This window comes from Eptatretus burgeri, chromosome 11 (assembly GCF_056783735.1).
Source record: "Eptatretus burgeri isolate ZD-2024b chromosome 11, Ebu_testis_v1, whole genome shotgun sequence".
In the NCBI taxonomy this organism is placed as follows: domain Eukaryota; kingdom Metazoa; phylum Chordata; class Myxini; order Myxiniformes; family Myxinidae; genus Eptatretus; species Eptatretus burgeri.
In genome coordinates, this window is record NC_140971.1 from 42,298,646 (window position 1) to 42,322,329 (window position 23,684).

General features: G+C 42.0%; 1 protein-coding gene across 4 annotated transcripts in view; it reads left to right on the forward strand.

The window, feature by feature from the left end:
• Positions 1 to 23,684, forward strand: part of LOC147016941 (alpha-protein kinase 3-like) — a 66,764-nt gene that overhangs the window by 28,654 nt on the left and 14,426 nt on the right. For all 4 annotated transcript variants that reach the window (XM_085846188.1, XM_085846191.1, XM_085846190.1 and 1 more), the window contains 6 exons: positions 10,113 to 10,148; positions 10,300 to 10,592; positions 12,076 to 12,164; positions 15,698 to 15,948; positions 18,317 to 18,365; positions 21,244 to 21,828. In XM_085846188.1, the coding sequence (XP_085702314.1) occupies positions 10,113 to 10,148; positions 10,300 to 10,592; positions 12,076 to 12,164; positions 15,698 to 15,948; positions 18,317 to 18,365; positions 21,244 to 21,828 (1,303 nt within the window). The remainder of the gene's footprint in view (positions 1 to 10,112; positions 10,149 to 10,299; positions 10,593 to 12,075; positions 12,165 to 15,697; positions 15,949 to 18,316; positions 18,366 to 21,243; positions 21,829 to 23,684) is intronic.

Below are 23,684 nucleotides of genomic sequence, written 5' to 3' on the forward strand. Positions count from 1 at the left end.
GCCTCCCCCCCCACCCCCCCCCACACTCGTCCCCCCCCACCCTGCAATCTTAAACTTCCACCATTCTACATCGTACATGGATTGATTGATTGAAATTTGATGACATTGGTTGGGATGCTTTCCTCATCCTTCCTTCTCCTGGCCCAACAAGCCAAGGGATGAATAGAGGGTTTGATAGTGTTGGGAGTGAATGGAATTTGCAGTGCGTGGATCAAATTTATAGGAGTGTGAATGGTGTGAAGCTGGTGTGTTATCTATACTTTCCATAATTCAATGTCTGCGGCCAATAGAAAGAAGAGGAGTAGGGCAAATGGCATTTTTGAGGACCCATTGAGTCCGAAATTATAAGTGTAGGGGTAGGTACACCCACATTGAGCCACTCTGGCAGTGAACCAGGTGAGGTCATGCCACTCCGAACCTTTTAGTCAGAGTTAGTGTGCTTCGTCCCATGGAGGGGAGGACATTTTTCATCCCATACCTGCCGGCAGTGTGACCGTCGTTGAAGATGCACGACCATCAATACAATAGACTGTGTGTGTTTATGTTTATATATATATATATATATATATATATATATATATATATATATATATATATATATATATATATATATATATATATATATATGTGTGTGTGTGTGTGTGTGTGGATACAAACAAACATGACATAATAGTGACCGAAGCTTTTCGTGCTGCACTCTTCAGGGTAAAAATCGCAGCAAGTGAAGGAGGAAGTGAAGGCGCGTGCTTTATATGCAAGTCTCAATAAGGTAGACGCTGATTGTTTCAACCGTAATGACGTTACGGTTAATCCGAACCCCCATTGGTCGGCTCATCATCTTCACCTCTAGCTCCCATTGGCTGGAGCAGAGTTCGTCGATGATTGACGTTTGCAACCACATCCTGGAGAGAGGGGGGATGGGTTTCCCCTAAGGTCCATTCACTATTTGTTACCATACTTCCCTTGATCTTTCCATGCTGAAAGAGACACAGAGATCGTACAAATTCCTTTTGACGACATAGTATTGGATCGGTGCTAAGGATGAAGGTTGCTTCCAACATACGTAAATGAAATGAGCTCCGACCTCGGCTCAATATCCTGAACATATCTGCCTTGTACTGGTCTGCACAGATAGGGTTGGCAACCAGGTGCTGTACAATGGCAGATGAAGCAGGTACAGTGGCCGGTGCTTGCTGGATATTTCTACCTGCTCGTACTGGTTGTGTTCTAACCATCATAATCTTTCTTCAAATCGCCAAAGGGACGTATTGTTTGATCCGATCAGCTAATCTTAGTGTTGTGCGGCCCACGTACCGAGCTTCACATCGGCACTTAAACTCATAAATAACATTGCTGGTTTGTGAGGTGGCTAGCACATCCTTGTTGACTGGCGTCAGCAAACGGCGAGAGGTAAAGATTACTTGGGTTGCACAGCCAGAAACGTGTTGGATACAATATGTTTGATTTGTACTTCAAACCTTCGTGATGATTTCCCTTTCCAGGGAATCCTGATATGGACTGGACATTTGTCCGGACCAATCTTCTGATCTTTTGTTGTGTTTAGAAACCTGTGCACGTATCTCTTAACTATATGCTCCGGATAACCATTCTCACCGAGTATATTCATGATTTTCTCAATTTCAGCAGGAAGATTACAAGGTGAACAAATCCTCTGTGCTCTGTTAACCAGGATATTGATCAAGGCAATTTTGTATCTCGTGGAGCTGTAGGAGTCCCACCGAGTATATTGCCCTGTGAAAGTAGGCTTCCGGGAGATGGATGTTGTGAAGCCAAGGTTGGATCTATCAACCAACACGTCCAAAAACGGTAACGTGTTTGACGATTCCAGCTCCGTGGTAAACTTCAGCGCTGGATGGAGAGTGTTGAGCCATGCCTGGAAATTGTCACATGCCGTCCGAGACTCAAAGAAAGCAAAAATGTCATCAACATACCGATAGTATACGATGGGGGAATCGACCCCTTCCGACTCGTCATTTTCTGCATTTCATGATAGGCCTCAAAGATATTTGCAAGAGCTGGGCCTAATGGAGAACCCATGGCCACACCGTCCGTTTGAACATACATCATGTTGTTAAAACTGAATTCCACCTCCCTTGTTGCTGTGTTCATTCATTCCACGAAGACGTGTTCCAAGATCATCGGTTGTTCCAGATCAATGTGATACTATACAGCAAATGTGCGCATATCTCAATCGTCTCGGTCAATGGTACATTCATGAACAAACTTTTAATATCAAAGGATGCCTTTATGTTGTCCTCACTTGTCGGTGTTTTTGCTCTAATTGATTCTGCAAACCTGCGTATAAAGCACGCGCCTTCACTTCCTCCTTCACTTGCTGCGATTTTTACCCTGAAGAGTGTAGCATGAAAAGCTTCGGTCACTATTATGTCGTGTTTGTTTTTATCCATATTAAAGTTTTGTAGCACCAATTATCTGTTATATATATATATATATATATATATATATATATATATATATATATATATATATATATTAGACAATGACCCAGTTCCACCAAGTTGTTGCAAGGGAATTAGTTTCCAATAGAGTGTGGAATATTTAAGGAGTTTGACAGGAATGGCTTTTGGCAGCATAATGGCAGGGACCTCAACCATGCCCTAAGATGTGACTGAGTCGTCAACCCCATTCTTCTTCAAGTCCGCATCTCTCCACCCCGCCCCCCTCATCCCCCTTCCAACACCAATTCCAAATCCCTCCCCCCCCTCCAAACTCCAAATCCACATCTCTCCTCCCTCCCTTGCAAGGTTTGACACACAGACCGATTCGACCAATACTGACTTTGAGCCAATATGGAAGCTAGGTATCACTCTGGTTTCCCGTTTTTCGTTCTTTTTCCTCTAGTTTGGTTTTCAGTTTTTCATTATTTTCATTCATTTCTTCTCCTAATACCCCCAATTATTTAGGCTATCTGGACAATGTGCAAGGATGTTTGACTTCAAGAGCTTTCCATCACCAAAAGCCACACATGCCACAACTCTCCAGAATTCCACGCAGTGTCCCTGTGCTTCCGATCATGTCAAATAAATAAATTAAATAAAAACCCGCTTTCAATTCATAATAACCTGTTTTTCATCACGTCCAATCTGCCACATATGCATTATTAAAGAGTCTGAGGTTCCGTTTGTCTGAGAATTTGTTCATTTCTAAAAGAATGAAGTTTTCTCTGCGAGTTAAATGGATGAAAAGAAAATTATTCATTGGACAGAAATGATAGAATAAATAATACTAGCAGATACCCATCTACGAATGGTATGGGGGACAGGACGGATCACAATACTCGGTTACGGTAGTTTCTTTGGATGTTTTGCGCCGCATTCAACAGCTCAGTTCATATTGGTGGCGTGTCTGGGTGCCCATGGTAGTGTTTGACACCGGTTGCTTAAGATTGTTGGCCTTGACACAAAGTGCCGGATGGCTAACACGAAAGATTTGACATATTCATCCTTTCTATATAACCTCTATCAACAGATAAACAACATGGCAGGATAAAAGTCGTAAATACTGAGTTGAACAAACGTCCTGAACTCATGGACTAAGTAAGGAAAGCACGTCGTCTGAGACCCGGCCGTCGGTTTGCCACCGAACGCTGCTGATTGTGACGTCATCGATTCCCTCTTTGAAAAAATTATATCTATATTTGATTTTTTTTAATCCACTATCACCTGCATAAATACGTGGAACACATATTGTGAAGATTTCGGAAATATGAACAGAATATGTTCGGAGAAAAGTGTGTTAGAAGTTCCAGGCTTACGCCCATTATATTATGATGATTACACACACATTATATATATATATATATATATATGTATATATATATATATATATATATATATATACATACATACATACATACATATACCTGTGGTAAGTGTGCAGACCAGCAACACAGATTATACACTGCCAATGAAACTTGGTGCTTTCACTCACACAACCTTTTGTCAGAGCGTTATTTTGTACACCTTACATACGCATACAAAGAAAGCGGCCGCATTCGTAAGGAGTCCCAGCTTCCGTTTTTAAGTGAATTTGTTGGAAAGCAAATTAGAATTTTTTTTTTTTGCTATGATTTTCCTTTGAGAGCATCTTTTTCACTAACTGTTAAAACTGATAAGTAAATCGATGGAAAGGTAATTATACGTTGACAGAATTGACTGAATAATGTTTTATATATATATATATATATATATATATATATATATATATATATATATATATATATATATATATATATATATATATATATATATATATATATATATATATATACTTCCAGTAGATGGCAAACCAACAACTCTGAGCATATACACCACAAGCACAACAAAAGTTAACAAAATTCGAAATTGCATGAATATCAATATTTGTAAACCTCTGCATGCACCGTCTGAATGAAAGAGCTCTTAAATGAGGTATCATTTGAGAGGTGCGACGTTTACCTCGCTCAGACACCATCTCGGTTCTTGCATTTTATAGAGATAGAAGATATGTACAGTATATATTGTCGTCCGGGGGGAGGGGGGACTCGCCCCTACCTGGACGGATAGCCAAACAGTTCTCCCTTGGAGGCGAACAAGTGATCCCTGGAGATTAATGGCATACAGGACGGGAGGGCGGTGAGGACGGAGACACACGGGTTTCTACTTGAACCCACGACAAGTAGACAACACAAGCAAACTTAAATGAATACAGGGTTTAATCAAAATAAATATAATATTTACAATGGAAATAATTCAAAATGTAATAATAATAACGGAATGTGAGGTAAAGCTAAATCTCTTTTTGAGGCACCTCCACACAGACTTTAATGCAGACAAGTGGACAGAATTAATAAAAGATACGCATGGACTCTGCCAACGGTACTCCACCATTCACGATAGACAAAAGCCAGACAAACAGCCACTATAGTTAACGTGAATGCCATCACCTGACCCTGAGCTGTTATGCTCATCTGCTCGGTTGCCTGAAATAAAAACGGATGCCTGACTGGACTCACATGCTCAGCCAGTGCAGATGCCCTCATGTCTGGCCCCTGCTCCTCATCGCATCACAGTTGCACCTCCGTGGGACAGGAGACGAGGATCTGGTATGACCTGAATGAGAGGTGCCAGATGACACCGTCCAGCCTGTGTCATAGATCCAAAGATACAAAACCTACTTCAAAAGGGCTGAGCTCACAGTCCATATAAGCAAACAGCTCCATTGTAAGCCTAAAAACGGTGCCAATGCCACTCTCTCCCACAGCACCAAGCTCCCCATCCATCACTGCCAAGTTCGGAGGAAAAACCGGCCGCCCAATGTGGAAGTCATCTTTCCCCACGATCAACACAATACGGGTGGCCACAAGCCGACCGCAACGGTCATGAAGTTGGCTCTACATGTGACCAAGCTCCTCCAACTGAGCAACTGGAAGCGAGGAATCCTGCTGAACATCATGGTGTCCATCGTGAAAAAGCCCATGGGGCAAACTGCAGAACCCCCAGCTGAGAACAGAGTTACTGGAAAAGAAGAAAGTGCCTGCGACATTCCAGAAGGTGTTGGCACCTTGTTCTTGGTGGGTGCCCAAGATGCAAATGCGGACATGTTTCCCTTCAAAGCTTGTACTTGACTCACTCTGGCTTGACTAACCCGAACCCTAACATGCCTGGTGTTGGCTTAATGGTTAGGGTGGTGGGCTTTGGATCCTTGGGTCCTGAGTTCAAATCCCGCTCAGATGTTGAATTAATACCAGGTGGGGTTAACTCGGCCTGCTATCCTTCCGAGGTCGGTAGAATGAGTGCCAGCATGCTCGTATACTGTGTCAGAGTGGCGACCCGTCCAGGATTGTGCCCAATAGCCAAGGAGACTGCTTAAGTAGCACCAACGCTCTGCACAGAGTATGGTCCCAATCTCATCTCCTCTCCTCCCGTTCAACCAATAGGAAGCCACAGCTGCTGCAACTCTCCTCCTTAACACATCCCTCTTGGGATTGCTCTAATCCTGGCTTGATAAAACAAACTTCAAGACTTACCTTCCTGTAAGTGCCAAGTTCAGGAAGCAATGCTTCAGGAAGATTACTTTTCATCCCCAGCACCTTCGCAACTTCCATGTCATTCCTCTTCACAGCATCCAATGTGTCCTTCCCTACTGTACAATCATAAAAAAGCATTTTTGTCGATCCACTCCTAACCACAGCTGTACCATCTGCATTACAACAGCAAGAAGCATCAGACTCGTCACAACCTTCTGCCTTGGCATCACTTCCACAAGGTTCATCAACAGTGAGCAATTGGCCTTCACAACTATCATCCAAATCTGAACTCTGGGATTGGTTCTGCAAATTCCTTTCAAAAACATCACTTTCCCACTCGTCCATTTGACAAGCATCCTGCTCTTTCTCTTGAGATCAATCTGTGACTGTTGTCGCCTTGCAGTTTTTCAAATTGGGCAATTCTCTCTCCAGAGTTTACATCAGCAAGCTCGCTTTTGATCGTTTCATCAAGAACAGCCACCTGCTCGGTACTTGGCATGTCAACGTCATTGCCGCTCTCTGCTACTACTTGTTCTGAAAATGGTTGAAACATTAGCTCTGCCAAATCTGCTCTACCCTTCTCAGTAACATCCCCAATGTCAAAGTGCATCAAGTCCAGTTTAACTTCACCATTGGCTTCATATGAGTTAGTCAGCAGCATGGCCTCAACAGAACTATAGACATCACCATTGAGACAAACAGAAACTTTTGGTTCTATCACCTCTTCCTTGAAGGAATTGTCTCAAGTGTTCAGCTGCTCCCGTCACATCTCATCCATCCTTTCCCCAGTCAACTGTGGCTCCCACAAGCCTTTATCAATTAACACCCACTCTTGTTCTGTTACACGAGTTTCCAACTTTTGCACCTTCTCAGCGAAACCACCAACTTGGGGTTTACAAAATCCCAACTCCTCTACCTGCTGTAGCATTCCATCCACCCAGGTGGGATAGCCCTCCAGGTACTCATTTACTATGTCAATTCTTTTATTTGTTGACCCAATTTCTTCTTCCAACTTTTCTCCCATTTAAACAGCCTGGGTTTTACCCTCTTCTATTTTTAATTCCAATTCTTCCCATTTTTGCTCAAATTCGCTCTTCAATTTTTCCAGTCTGTCTTTCATTCAGAGTTCCGTTCTTTTCTCCATTTCCCCAATTCATACCTCCCTCCAGTTCCTGTGTTGTTTCCTTCTTGATTTCGTTAATTTGATCAGGGATGCCTTTTATCTTCCCTTCAATTTTGCCTTCCAATTGTCCATTCATTTCCTTCATTTCACTCATTTGTTTATCATTTTTTCATCAATTTTAATTAGCATCTCACACTTGGCCTGAATGGTCATCGCACCCACTTCCTGCATCTCATTTTCCACCATTGTGGGGAAAGGGGTTCCGACGCTTGGGATGGGGGAGGCCCCTACCCTATCGTCATCGCTCAGCCCCACACCCGGCTTGCTTCCTTCATGGTCACTATCTAGCACGATCATTGCCATCTCGTGCACGTCTGCCATTTCCCACGCGCGTTCAATATCTTCAGAAAAAAAAAAAAGAATCCACCTAAATTTCCAAGCGTTCTTTTCTCCCGACACCAATTAACTAGACAATTTGTACCTCGATTACGACAACCCCCTCTTCCTCGATGGTAGAGAGGGGGTCGTTCAAAAATTTAGATTCCCAATTCTTTTTTTTTTTAAGCTTAGCTCGCTCCAACAACAAATGTTATGGACCCGATGGAGTCAAAAATCCCACCCTTGATCAACAAATGTTGATCAGGGTTCTAATTTCACGACCTGATACCAGTTGTCGTGTTCACGCCGGTTAAGACTGACCTGAACGAATAGCCAAATAGTTCTCCCTTGGAGGCGAACAAGTGATCCTTGGAGATTAATGGGACGAGAGGGAGGTGAGGACGGAGGCACACGGGTTTCTACTCGAACCCATGACAAGTAGACAACACAAACAACTTAAATAAATACGGGGTTTAATGAAAATTAATCAAATATTTACAATGGTAATAATTCAAAGTGTAACTAGAGGGGGAGCACTCGGGAGAGTGCAAAACCTCCGCCGCCAATACTGCTGGGTCACTCAAGTGAACCTTATATCTTTTTCATTAAATATGATGTCAACAGTGCTGACAGTTCTAGTTCTTCTCTCCAACAATTTTTTTTGGGGGGAGGGGGGTTGGAAATCACTTAAAACATGTAGAAATGCAAAAAAAAGAAATCGAAATTTTGGTGAAAAAAAATTTCAAAATTTTTTTTTCTCTAACAAATATTTTTTTTGGGGGTGGGGGGGGGTTGGAAATCACTTAAAACATGTAGAAATGCAAAAAAAAAATTTTTTTTCTTTTTTGGGGGGGTAACAATTTTTTGGGGGGTTGGAAATCACTTAAAACATGTAGAAATGCAAAAATAATTCTCTATTTTTGGGGGGGTAACAATTTTTTTTGGGGGGGGGGTTGGAAATCACTTAAAACATGCAGTAAAGCAAAAATAATAAAAAAAAATTCTCGAACAAATTTTTTTTGGGGGGGGGACCAAGTCCAAAATTTAATGGCATGATCCTTGGACCATACCTAACCCCCCCACCAAATATCGTCGAAATCCGTTGAGGAATTTTTCCGTAATACTGTTCACAAACAAACAAACAAACAAACAGAAAGGGGTGAAAACAGTAACCTCCATCCATCTTCGAAGATGGCGGAGGTTAATAATAAAAACAGAACGTGAGGTAAAACGAAATCTCTATTTGAGGCGCCTCCACACAGAATTTAATACAGACAAGGGGACAGAATAAATAAAAGAAAATGCTCCTTTTCTCCTTGCACTTAGCTGTGTGCCCCAAGATGAGTTTCTGCAGCTTGAGGTTCGCCAAACTGCATCGTCAGTGCACGGAAAAATGTACCCAAAATGGTGCCAAGCCGCTTTCTCGGTGGGAAACGTATAGGAGGAAATTCGGGTGGTGATATTCAACCCCAGGGCTCAGAAACCACCATGAAACTTCTTTTATCGATAGCACTTGCCAACGCCACTCCTCTGACTCTTTGAGGTACGGACTCGCACAACCCAACCTAACAGTCAATGGCCAGCGTCTTGCTCCATCATGTGAGCAAATTCGCCTCAGCACGAACCGAGAATCGTGCAACCTTCTTCACCGTGTCGAGGGAAAGCCAGCAGTCATGCCCTTCTCTTCCGACCACCATCTCCTCACTCGCTTCTGTCCTGTACTTCTATCCTAACTCCATCCTCGTCTCTCTGATGTCACACCCGTTAGTCATTCACTGCAGGGGTGTGGTTTACCAGTTGTCATTCCTGGAGGCGGGGTTTCTTGCCTGCTTGGAAATGTCCGTCTCGGTTGTTGTTGTTGTTTTAAGGATGCAATTCCTTTTTATCGCCGGTCTTGGAAATGCACAGACATAGGAAAAGGTCACAGGGGGCAATCACATAATGGGAGGAATTAGCCTTAATCCCTACCTAATTAACACAGCACCACCCCACATGTGGTGACATGCAACACTTAAGGTCACAGTTTCCCAACTTAATTTACATCGAGATGTCTCCTACACGTCCACGGACCAAGGTATTCTACACAATCCTACCTTTTCTTTGAAATTCCTCCATAACAATATTCTCCAATTTTCTTTATCTGCCTCTAAATGAATACTGGTGAATATTGACTTTACAAAAGAAAGTCGTCATTTTATATAAATTTATATGTCGATCAAAATGCCAAGAAAACTTTCTGGTTGGTAGTGAAAAAAGCGAATTTTCAAAATTGGTCACAACAAGGTCGGTGGCTTGTTTTTGTAAACCCATTTTCACTCGATATGCTGCCTCCAACCCTGGGATCAAATTCCATGTTTTATGGTGATTTGTATATTGTCCTTGATGTACCAAATATCCATGAATTTTATCTAAAAAGGCACTGATGTCTCCTGGTCTCCTTGTCCTGTTTGTGATGTCTGTACAAGATCCTCCATAAAAGGTTAGACACTATAAAAAAAGGATATTAATGGGATAATAACCAGTCATTTCACATCTGATCATTTTTCCTTCCTATCTCCACAGCAATCCAAGCAATGGTGAACAGAGAAGAGATTCAGGGTAAGGTTTCCAGCCTTCCCTGACCACAGGGTTGAACATCGTTTTGGTTTATAAGTCCACATTATACAGTTAATATTTGTCAAGTTGATCTTTAGTAAAATAATTACCGGTAAAGGATGCTGAGACCTTTAACCTAACCCAACACTATTAGATGGGGAGGAGATTGAGATGACACCCTTGATCTTCAACAAGGGTCTCACTGATTCGAGCCACTGGGGAGAGCGGTTCTTTGGACGTGTTATCACTGAAGAACGCCCAGTTTGGCTCCCAGGTGCAGGGGATGGCACAAAACAGCGCAAGCCATTTCGAGCTCATGTCGTGTATGGTCTATCCCCAATATTCGACTCTGGGAGCACATGCATGCTCAAGGTGCCAACGGTCATTGCTTATGGAGGATGCCGTGAGCCGAAACCCACAGTCCTGAACCAACATATATCTGTACAGGTGGGGCCTGCTGCTACAAAGCTACAAAGTAGTTTTGTCAAAAAACACTTTTTTGCTGATGAAAATTATGCTGGTGCTAAATAAAACATTACCATTAGCATTTAGTAAACATGTCGTTGATTAAAATTTGACTTGGACTTTTATTTACAAAATGTAGATTGTAACCGATGTAGATTATGTTTGAAGGGAATTATGTTTAATCTTTGCAGGTAACAAATACCCACAATCTCATGTTTCTTGCTTTAATGTAAGTGCCGCTGAATATCAAAATGGCAACAAGTGAGAGAACAAAGAGGGCAGAACAGCAAATAATTAATACACTTCTGATCAAGAAAAACATTGAGTCTGTTTAAATTTAAACACAATCGGTCAAAACAGTATGGTGATTATTGCCAGTCAAAACTAGAATGGCACTCAGTAGAGTGAATACCTCCACCAGGCTGAACAGTTTATGTTTTGTATCCCACTGATTGATCCAGAAGCAGATCTGGCCTTTCATTTGTCCTTCTCACACACCAAAATCTAATTGGCTTGTTATTGTCACCGACCCAACTCATCCACCAACTTTTGTTATAATCCGTCCACAACTTATTGAGATATCGTGCTATATATCGTTTTTGGCCCTATCTCTCAATGGCGAAGAATCACATTAAAATTCTCGTATCCAGATCCAGATCCGGATCTTAACCAAAATCGAATCCATTCGTCCTTCTCACATACCCAGTGTGACCACTCCTCATTTTCATAATTGCCAAGGTGAGCCAATGAAAAAAGCCAAGAATTCACATGGTTTCGGAAAAGCGATGATAATAGAAAACCAAGACGCCAAGGTGAACAACGAATAGCCAAGATCTTGTGAAAAAAAGCCAAGGAGTGGTCACACTGCACATACCTGCCCTATCCACCAAGTTTTGGCCGGATCCATCCATAATCTTTTGAAATATCGATTTTGGCCCTATCTCTCAATGATGAAAAATCGCTTTAAAAATTCAAGTACCCAGGTCTGGATTTTCACCAAAATCTAATCATTTCCTCCTTGTCCCACACCCAACCTGTCCACCAAGTTTTGTCTGAATCATCCATAACTTTTTGAAATATCCTGCTCACAGACAGGTAGACAGACAAACAGGCAGACACCTTCGATGGCTGAGATAATTATATACAAGCTTATATAAAGAAAGATCCAGGGTAAATTTGAACCACACACTCATTGTGGGAACATTTTAGGACAAATTTGGTGAAATTTAATCTGAGATCTAAGAACAAATTTAATCTGAGAACAAATTTAATCTGAGATCAAAAGAAATGTTGACAATTACTTTTGTAGTAAAAGTCATGCACACAGGATGAATTACTCTTCCCACAATGCATTTCACCATTTAAATACTTCAATTAGCACACAAGCCCGCTGTGAACCATTCAAACACACACAACGTCATTGTCTAATTCACCTGTTTTTCCTCCATTTTGTTTCTTACCCCAGGATTGTAAAGTTCAAAACACCGTGAGAGAGTACTGCAAACAGTTTTCAGTAGAAGCACGTGCAGCTGAAGATTTTGGAGAAATCCCTGAGTGAGCACAAACATTTTTCAATGATCCTGTTTAAAATTGTCGAAGTTGGAATATAACATATTTCAACCTCGGCTAGATAGTTCAGAGGCGAGTCGAGTGAATTTACATATTGGTTATCCTGCTCGCCCTCACTTCACGTACATATAAAGGTTATTCATTTGTATTTCATTAACCAAACCAACCAAATTCAGCTATTGCCAACAAACACCTCAAACCACCACCATTATTCTTCAGTAGTAGCTGTGACATGATGTAAACAAACTAAAGGGATGGCCTTTTTGGAATTCTTATCTAAAGGCCCGGTCACACCTTGACGTTTTAGCCAACGTATGCCGATTTTTGATTTTTTTTTTCTAAAACGCTGGCACACGTTGAATACGTTATGGGTAAGTTTTGATAACATTGAGAGCACGCTGAAAAACACTGCCATACGTCGTTGTACGTTGGCTTTAAACGTTGTACTTTTCGGTTGTCCTCAAATTTTTTCATGCTTGAAATTTCACGACGTATGCCGGCGTATGACTCACACGTTCCGCTACGCTGGCCACAAGTTGTATGCACGGTCTGCGATCGTTGACAGACGTCAACACATGCTACTTGTAAGTTAATCATAAGTTGAGACACGCCGAGGTAATGTTTAGCGTACCCGAAACTTATTTCTAACCTATGATTAACGTGTTGTTGGCACGTTACGCGATCGTTGCCACACATCGACAGACGTTACTTTTAAGTTACTCATAGGCTGAAAGACGTCGGTATAATGGATCGTCCTTGCGTCAGCGTCCACGGCCACGGCCAGGACACTTATTTGCAGCATTCTTCAAACTTTTCTTCGGCATGACGAGCATGTTCACACTTCGATGTCTAGCTTGGCTATTATTCCAATTGTCCATCGGCAGCGTCTATTTAAAATAGTCGAGTTTGAGCGTTTTAACACGTTCAGAAGAAACGCTTCAAATTTCCAAACCCCAGCGTTAAAAAACAAAGGCGAGTGACAGCAATTTAAATCGTTCATTGTAAACAATGAAAATAGCTGAGTGGTACCGTTTAAAAGTCGTTGAGTGTAAAAAAAATCCAATTGTTGAGCGTAAGCGTCTACTTTCAATAGTGGAGATGCAGCCATTTAAATCGTTGAGTTTATCATTTAAATCGTTAAATCGTTAAACGCAAGGACGATCCATCATAACCCACACCCTCCCCCTCACACTCACCTACTACTGCCAAACATGAACAAACTACGACTAATACTAATACTAATACTAATACTAATACTGATACTGATACTGATACTGCTGACATGGACATCGACTCAAAAAGGACTCGAAAACACTGTTGGGTTCCCCTTTTATGAACACCATTTTTATATACCAATTTCCAAAACCGCTGGGAACACGTCTTTATATGGCAGTTGTAAGTTAGAAACACATTCATTTTTTTTTTTGTCGACCGGATGACGTCATTGGAATACGTCTACATACGTCGATGTGTGTTGGGACTACGTAAAGAATTGGTTCAAAGCACGTCAAACATAAGTTAGAAATAAGTTTCGCGTAAAAAAGACATTACCGCGATGTGTTTCGACTTATGAGTAGCTTATAAGTAGCCTTTGTGGACGTGTGTAAGCGTCCACATATCGTGTGTAAAACTTATCCCCATCGCATGCGGAACGTGTGTCATACGCCGAGTACGTCGTAAAATTTTGAACATGTTTAAAATTTCTTGACGTACTCTACTTACTACGACGTATGATAGCGTACTTTAGCGTTGTACTCACGTATACCAAACTTACTCATACCGTATTTGACGTGCCCCAACGTTTTAGACACATTTTTCTTAGGTCGGCATACGCTGGCAAGATCGCCAAGGTGTGACCGCGATGTTGACACTTCCATTTCAACGGCAGTTATGATTCGAATCGTTGTGCGTCAGCCTTTTAATAGGCTACGTCACGACATCGTCGGCGATGCGTGCAACGCGCTATGCCTAAGTTAGACTATCGTTGGGCATCGGTTGTGTAAGCCGACAACAGGTTCAGCATTCGTTGGTATAAGTTATCTATAACACAACGAAATGTTCTGTGTCCGTTACCAATGCGTTATACATAAGACCAAGTCGTTATAAATACGTCCGAATCTTTAAAAAAAACATCAAAAGTTCAACGCAAGTCAGCGTTTTACATACATTTTAATACGTTGCCATCGCTGGCTAAAACGTCAAGGTGTGACCGGGCCTTAAGGACTTAAGAGCACGATGCTGGAATCTCCGTTTCAAATCCCAGATAGGCGCATCCTGTATTGTTTTGTCTTTCGTGTCCTTATGTCCTTGTAATTTGTCCAGATGTACACTGATTTCCTTATGTCCTGGTCCTAAATTACAGATGTATTACACGCATCTACAGCTACAGACATGCGGATGCATACGTTTCTTCATGAGCCTTATATCATTACTCAGAAGGGTTCCCAGTGCTGTCCTCATCCTGTTGACATTTTGAAGATTTTTTTGTGGGGGCAGAAAACACTTCCCCATACCCACTAAGGAATGGGGTCAGGATCATTTAATATTACCTTTCACGGAGTTACAGAGGCACTATCCCCCCCCACCCCCAAAAAGAATCGAACTTGTTTTTTCAAGATTTTCAAAAACTTTTTCCCGTAAAATATTCAGACACTCACGGGTGAACCTCTGAAAGTTTGACGAAGATCCGTTGAGCCATTTCTGAAAAAATTGTGACACACACACCAGACTCTCTTCTAGTATTGATCAGTAAATATAAAAATATGATAATGTTTCAATGACTGAAATCCATGATAGAGAAAGGAGGAGGGTGAATGAGGTGGGTGAAGGAGTAGTTTGGGGAGGGAAGGAAAGAAGGAAACTTTTTTTTGCCATTTTTCTTATGTAATATGTATATGGGAACTTTTGAGACACATTTACTCTTGAAAATGAGGCTGGCACTAACTATCCTAAAAGCATTTGCTAACGTTAATGAAATAAATTACAAGATGCAATGGCTAAAGCTGCAATGGAAGGTTTCAATGGAAACACATTACTAGGACATCGGGCTGGCAGGATGACCTCGAGGTACGCACACTCGCCTCTTAGCTGTCTTGTCTGGGTTTGTAACCCAGCCCAGATGTAAACTGCCATCCTGGTGTTTCACAGGCAGGGTGATTAATCAATGTGTGTGCCGTCCATCGGATGGACGTTTAGCCGGGTGTCACACCTGCCGGCATTAGTTGGTGGTCGTTAAAGATCCCAAGGCATCTTGCGCGATGAGTAGATGATCTATCACGGGAACCCTGAACAAACCCCTGCCCTAACCAGCAGAGGGCATTACATCAGCGGCACAGCCGACCCTCAGCCAATGATGCTACCCTGCATTCTTGTGCTGCATACAAAAGAGGAAGAAGACTTAGGACATTGCCAATCAAAGTCATTAACTGTCCTTAGGCTGTAAATTAAAGATGAATTGCCTTCATTGTGAAACATTTCATTCAAACACAGGACTGTACTGAGAATTTGTTCCTCCACAGGGTTCAGCCGCTATTTCTAATATTTCGACCAGCCAGCCATATTCCCTATGCTACATTGGAAGCCGAGATGACTGGTCATGTGACATTCTACCCTGCTGAGAGTGGGTCCCCTGTTAAAAACGTGAATGCAGAGAAAACATCCTTGGTGATATCACAAGAGTCAGATGCTATTTTGCATGATAAGTGCAATGCGTTTCGCCATTGGCTTTTGCTGCGAAGCAATGGAAATCTACTGTTAAGCAATGCTGAGGGTAAGTCCTCCTGTGGCTATCATAATCAGTGGTCCTGAAGTGTTTTAGACTACATCTCCTTCCTTTACTTGATGTCTGGAAATTTTTATTTTTGATGTCTGTCATACTTGATGTCTGGAAAGAACCCCCACCTCACCACCACCACCCATATATATGGCATATAGTATACAATGTGATGGGCCAGTAAGGGAAGCTGAAGAACAAGGGGAAGGAAGAAAAACAAATGGGTAAAAGGGATGAAAAAGAAAATAAAATGAAAAGGATCAGGCCTGATAGGGGATGCTTGGTGTGGGAGGACATGGAGAGTGTGAGCCAGAATGACCATTGACAGTCGAGGCTGTCTGAAGAACCGCTGTAATGACGACACTAGCAGGGCAGCACCGAGGGCATCTCCAGCAAGCGGAGCACCACAGTGGGTACAGACAGGAGAGCCCTGGGGCAGATCACACCGCACACAGTGGTGGTGCATCTTCTAAATATTGGTGGATTGAGTCCACAGCAGGAGCTGTGCAGGAGCTGTGGACACCATTAACTGTAGACGGGAGCTGTGGACACCATCAATTTTAACCAGATATCGGAAGCATTTGATTTGACAATCAGAAGCACTAATCTGAGAAATATCTTGACATATAAAGTGGTTGAAAGGGCAATACTAATTTCATTTGGGGTCGGTTCTAGTATATGTTGCTAAACCCCAAAACTATGAAGCAACATGTGCACATGGTGGCTCTTTTCCTGAGCTAAGGCTTGGTAAATGCAGGATATAGTGTGTCTCCAATTGAGGTCAAGACATATTGAACCACATGTGGCTATCTTCAAGACATTGGATTCTGATGGAGCTTACAAAAATGGTGATTTTGGCTTTTGCAGTGTTTAGATTTCAGTGTGTGTGTGTGTGTGTGTGTGTGTGTGTGTGTGTGTGTGTGTGTGTGTGTGTGTGTGTGTGTGTGTGTGTGTGTGTGTGTGTGTGTGTGTGTGTGTGTGTGTGTGTGTGTGTGTATCCTGTCTGCTGCCACCAGTCGTCATCTCCACATGTGGGCCCCAAGATTGAATGGAACCGTCCCTGGTCTTGAAGCACCCATCTCCACCCCAGCATGGAACCACGACTCATGGACTAAGCCGTCTCCTCATTCGTGCTCCATTTCCCCCTCCAACTCCATCCCAATCACACCCGGGAACACCCCCACTCACCCAGACATGGTGCATTGCTGCCACCGGTTATCATCTCCACACATGGTCCCACTGAAGCTCAGTACTTTCCCTTTACAGCAGGAAGGAGTTGCACGGCAGAAGGGAGTTGGCAAAAGGGAGTCTTCCTTGGCGTGAGGGAGCCAACAAAGCACACCAAGCTGCATAGCTAGGCCAAGTCCCAAACACCTCAGCCTCACTGAAGTTGTTATATCCAGCACAGCCATCGATCCCACTGAAGTTCGGTCCCAATCGTCCTCAGCGGGATGAGTAGATAAAGCCCTCTAGGCTGCATAGCCAGGCCAAGTCCCAAATGCATGTCGATCTGCATGATCCCAGGCATCACATGTGCAGCCCTCGACCCCATCGAAGCTGCCGGAGCTGCAGGCCTAGGCAACGTTGCAAAACCATGTCAAATGGCGTGACACTGTGCGCAACATGCGCATTCCTCTATCCCACCAAATTGTGTGTGTGTGACTTGTATGCACTCAAACACCACTGGATAAAATGAGTTGAAATTTGGTGGTTGTACTTGGGGTGTGCCTGGGAAGGTTTTTGGCATTAAAAAAAGTTTGATGTGTATCGTATAGCACTACCCAGTGGTGGTGGGAGAGGCTATTTCAAGTCTGCTGCAGAGACAACTTTCAAATTTGCACTGTCACGTGGCATAATACAAGTGCTTCACTGACTCCTGCCGTAGTGAGGGGGTATTATGCTCCCATAGGGAGTGTGTGTTTCTATTATTATTTAATTTTTAAAATTATCAACTCAGTCTGTTTATGTTTTGTGACACTGACACATTTTCATTACTGTGAAGTCTGGTGTTGGCTTCACGGTTAAGGTGGCTGGCTTAATATCTTAAAGGTCTTGAGTTTGAGCCCGTCAACAACACCAGGTGGATTGATTCAGCCTGTCATCCTTCTGAGGTCGGCAAAATGAGTACCAGCTTACCAATAACAGAACACTGCATCAGCAGCACAACTGTGCTTCCAGAAAATGATGCAACCAGCAGTCGCAGGCTGCATACGAAACAACATTACTGTAAAATATTTCACAATTATATAAATGTTTATTACATCATCAGATATTCAGTGAGATTTGAAATTTCTCAAAAACAAACTGATTCTTGAACAACTCCTTTATTTCCTTCTTTCTTTCTTTTACCCATTCATCACAACAGGAATCGGGTTGAAGCTAACAAATCTGGAAGTTTCCGTGCGGTGTGCCGAGTAAGTTTTTGTTCCTTCTTTATCATTCTTTCGAAGTGATCATAGATTGAGGTTTCCATGTGTGGGAACTTTTCACAGATGAGCACACTGTGTGTCCATGGTGGAATGAAACTTTTAATTGTTCCTGTCGTTTTGCATTCATTAATGACATTTGTTTTTATAGTTATCCATAAAGTTGTCCTGTTGAACCAATTATTTATTCTAAATTTTAATTTAATTATCTAAGTCGTCCTGTACAAGGTTGACCATTGCCCAGGGTAAATTTAATTGTCGTGATCTAAAGGTCTAACTAGCTGGCCGATTTTATGATTGGCATCGTAGCAAGTGGAACATTTTGGATCATCGGAGTCTTGGCCTTCATATTCTTTTGTATGCAGCACATGGCTACAAGTAGCATAACTTCTTGTGGGCGCAGCTGTTCCGCTGATGATGTGCCTGGCTGAAGGTTAGAGCAGGAATTTGGAATTTGGCCAGGGTGCTGGTAATAGCTCGGCTACTCTTCACAAAGGACACCGTAGGATGTTTAACATCCACCAACTGATGCTGGCAGAAGGGACACCGAGCTTAACGTCTATCTGATGGACGGTACATACATTGATGCTTCTCCCTGCCTGCGAAACACCAGGATGATAGTTTTTAGCCGGGCCAGAATTTGACGCAGGGTAAACAGCTCATAGGTCAGTGTGTGCATCCCTAGGGCCTAGGCTATCATGCCAGCCTGGAGGCATGGCACACCCTTCCTCGAGAAAGTCAATTGGACCTCCTCGCCACTGGATAATGACAAAACCTTTCAATAATTACAACATTTTGAAAACTGCTCGAGGTACATTTATTCAGCCTAAAATATACCTGAGGAGACTTTGCTTGTGAAATCTCATTGGGTAGCTGGCACATAACTGTCCACTGATTGATGGTGTCATTCCATAGAGAGTGTCCTGATAAAGTGTAAATGGCATCATGTGACCGAATCTCTGGAAATTCTAGCTTGCATAATGCAACTCGTGAAACCCAATATATAGTGTTTTTTATTAAATCAACCTTTCTTCCTTGGTAAACAGTAAATCCTTTTTTCATGATCTAAATCCTGTATACCTGGTGATGGAGTATGAACTTGTAAGAATTTTAAACATCAATGATTACTCAATATATTTTGTTGCTGTATAACAAAGATGTTGTCCCACTCTGGGTAAATATATACTATAAAAGTGAAATTATACATTTGTTTGTTAGCCCCTCCCCCGCACAGCAGGAGACAGGGTTTTCCAATCACGTGTGTGTGTGTGTGTGTGTGTGTGTGTGTGTGTGTGTGTGTGTGTGTGTGTGTGTGTGTGTGTGTGTGTGTGTGTGTGTGTGTGTGTGTGTGTGTGTGTGTGTGTGTGTGTGTGTGTGACTTTTATTTTACCATTTGAGCTTTTATCAAATTTTCAAAAAAGCTTTAATATGAGAAAATGGATAAGACAAATCCAAAGATCAAAGGTCAAAGGTCAAAGGTACCATTTAGCATACAGAAGAAGAAGTCTGAATACAAAGCGGATGGGCTTTGTATTATTCAGATGCTTTCTAGTTTGTATACATTTGTTTGTTTATATATGCTTCAAAAACTATTTTAAAATGACTGAACCAAATGCAACCAAATTGTAAATGTTTCCTCATGATACCTCAAGTGTGGTTTTTGTCTGGGTAGCATATCTGGGGGAGGGAGTTGAGGGTGGGGGGAAGACCCAAATGTGCATGTGTAGCACTACCCGGTGCCAGTAGCCAGTATTACAAATCACGTTTTATAAAGAAAGTTCAAACAATTTAACAATATGCATTGCGGTGATGTCGAAATCTGAGTGAGAATAATTTGAAATTTTCAAAATGTTAAATTTCACTCATTTTAAGGGGATGTTGAAACCAAAGCATCCAACACCGAGCTTCGTGGTGAAGTGAAGTGATATTTGATCATGTCATATACAGATAGAAGCAGCAAGGATGGATGACGAAAGTGATGTGAGCTATATTAATTTCAATAGTAATGCAAAGGCTGGATATATGCCAATAAGGATGTGTTCGTAATTTAAGCAGCACATATTCAGATAAGTAATGTAACTAATCATTCTGACATTAAGAAAACAGATAAAGAATGTTTAAACAACTTAACTATATGCATTACAGTGATGTTGAAATGTGAGTGAAAACAATTTAAAATTTTCAAAAAGTTTCATTTCACTCATTTTGAGCAGAGGTTCAAACCAAAGCAAACAATACTGAGCTTTGCAGCGATGCGGAAGTGAATTTTTTTTCTCGTACCATATTTACGCAGTAAGGGTGGCTGATGAATACGGGTGGCAGGATGGCCGAGAGGTAAAGTACACTCAACTCTAAGCTGTCTAGCCTGAGTTCAAATCCCGACCCAGTTGCAAACTATCATCCCAAACTTTCACAGGCAGAGTGTGTGCCATCATTAAACGGGCGTCTCATCTGCTGGCATAAGTTGGTAGACTTTAAAGATCCCACGGTATCCTTCGTGAAGAGTAGGTGAGCTATTCCCAGAACGCTGGCCAAATTCCAAGTTCCTTCCATAACCTTAGTTGAACGTCAGTCTCGCAAGCCGGTTCGTGAAAGAGTTGAGCCAAGCTTTCCCTGGCCAACCCCACAAGAATGTGGGGAGAATTGTGGCTGTTAAAGAAGAAGTTGGCTGACGAATGTGATTTTAGCTGACTTCCAATCAGATGGAAGATGACCTCAGGAAAATGATCAGGTGAATCAAGCAGAATGTTTGTGAAGTACAACATGTTGTCTTTTGATTAAATCAGTCAGTGAAGCAATGGGTAAAATGCCGAGTAATTAACGATTGATATTTTTCCTATCCCACCCTTTTCTCCCACCTTTCAAGCTCTGGACCTGAATTAGGTTGTAAAGCAAACCCGCAAGCCATCTCTTCATTCCGAGCAAAACACATTTGCAACCAATATTGTAAACTTTTACGACTAACGTCCTTGGCGCAGCAGATGTCTTCCAGCCCTCAGCTCGGTCACCGTACATTCTCTCTTGGTGCTCGTAGTCCTGGAACTGCTCGTAAGGTTGCAAAGACAAGCCCACAACCACAACGGAAGGTGCAGGGCATACGTACTAGCCCACAACTAGCACGCAAGACCCAGGAATTGGGTACCAGTCTGCAACCACCATGCAAGACCCAGGGGCTGAGTACCAACCCACAAACATCTCGCAAGGTTCAGAGCCCAAGCATCAGCCCACAAGCACCACGCAAATCCCAGAGTTTAAGTATCAGCCCACAAGCACCACGCAAGACTCAGGGCTCAAGTACCAGCCCACAAGCACCACGCAAGACCCATGGCTCAAGTACCAGCCCACAAGCATCACGCAAGACCCAGGGCTCAAGTATCAGCCCGCAAGCTCCACGCAAGACGATGAGCCCAAGTTCCAGCCCAAAACAGCCTAGACATACGTCTGTCAGCAGGTAAGTGTTGCGTCAATGAACTGCAATGCGTTAGCACTTCCAAATATCTCTTGTATATTTCTCATGGGTTTTGTTGACATTTTCATGACATTCTCATTGTATTTCTTTCGCTATGTATATAAGGTTTTGTTTAAAGGAAGAACTCACACTATATGGAGATTACAACATGGAACTCAATGCAAAAAATGCAGAATACACTTTTACAAAATAAAACTGACCAATTGAGATTCCATTTTAAAAGTTCAAAGCTATTGCATTCTCAAAGTTGTACTCACAAAAGAGCTTGAATCAGGATAATACAATAAGTGTCACAGTCATTTGGGTTATCACACTGCACTGTACTGTACTTTTCCATAGTCTTGGCTGTATTTATCAATATATGGATTCTCTTTAATTTGTATAGCTTCTATTTGGTAGTGTCCAAAAGAGATCGTGAAGTTTTGTTTTGAGCAGTTGTTTTGGAAGCAAATTTGTATAGCCCTTTATATTCTTCTTCTTAGTTTGTATATAGCACAAGACTGTGGGGTAGCATCATTATCCGAGGACGTGGTTGTGCCGCTGATGCACCAATCCCAAAACATGTGTCTGTGGACATTCCCTCTCCGGGGTGGACTTGTCTATAAAATTGAGAATCAAATTATCTTCCCGGTATTGGCTGCAGTACCCATGTTACACATGGGAGGGAGCCCAGATGCAAGCAGACTGCAGAAACAGCGAATGACAAACCATGAACCAATAAATTCTACATTCCTGTTACATCTTCAGTTGAATGTTAGACATGGACAGCCGGTTCGTGAAGGGATTAAAAATAATAATAATAATAATAATAGTAATAATAATAAACTTACTGCAGCTGACCCCAACACAAGTAAGGTGGGTAATATCTCGATGATGTCAATGGTGAAACTGCAAAAGCTGACTCCACAAATGTCACGGGTGGAATCCCTCACATCATTTCCTGATTCTCCTTTAAACTCAATCTCTCTATATTGTCATTCCCAACAGCATAATTCTAATCACAAATTAATACTATACCATTAATATAACAAAATTCAATGTTACAAGCACTCCTGAGATAAACAAATATGAATGCTGTTCTGACATTACATTCGGATCGAAACTCAATATCATTATTGTATTGAGGAATATTGATCGAAAACCTCCCACCCACCCTAGGACACTGGCTGGGACTCCAAAAGGTTCCACAGAAGGGTTGGCAGGGCTCGCCCCAAAACTGAGGGAGTAGTTTGGGGATGGACAAATGAGCAGACAGACACTCCTGCTTTATAATATAGATACACACTTATCCATCCGTGAGTAACGCTCCTTTCTACCCATTGGTTGGACAGCTGGCCTGACTCCACCCACAATTGTAACCTGTAAAATCATGTGGCCTCCATTTTTCTGCTTTGCGAAACCAGGGACATATTCGGTGCTGTCATATTCACAATCGCCATGCCCTCCCTACAAGTTTCCCCTTAGGTGTAAAACGAACAAAGTGAGTGTTAACAGTATCATCAAATATCGAAATGTTGGAGCCGATAGACATCATGAGCCTTGTGAAGGCCATGGTAGTTATTGGCCTTAGGCTTCAGTCTTCAGAATTCAGGCCTCTGGTGTCAGCTTATGGGCCAGTGCAATCTTGGAATCTGTTTGAGCGAAATAACTACAATGTATTATATATATATATATATATATATATATATATATATATATATATATATATATATATATATATATATATATATTTATATATATATATATATATATGTATATATATATATATACATATATATATATATAGTACCGTCAGACCCCGACATTCACGGTTCCACTAATCGTGGACCCCACGTATT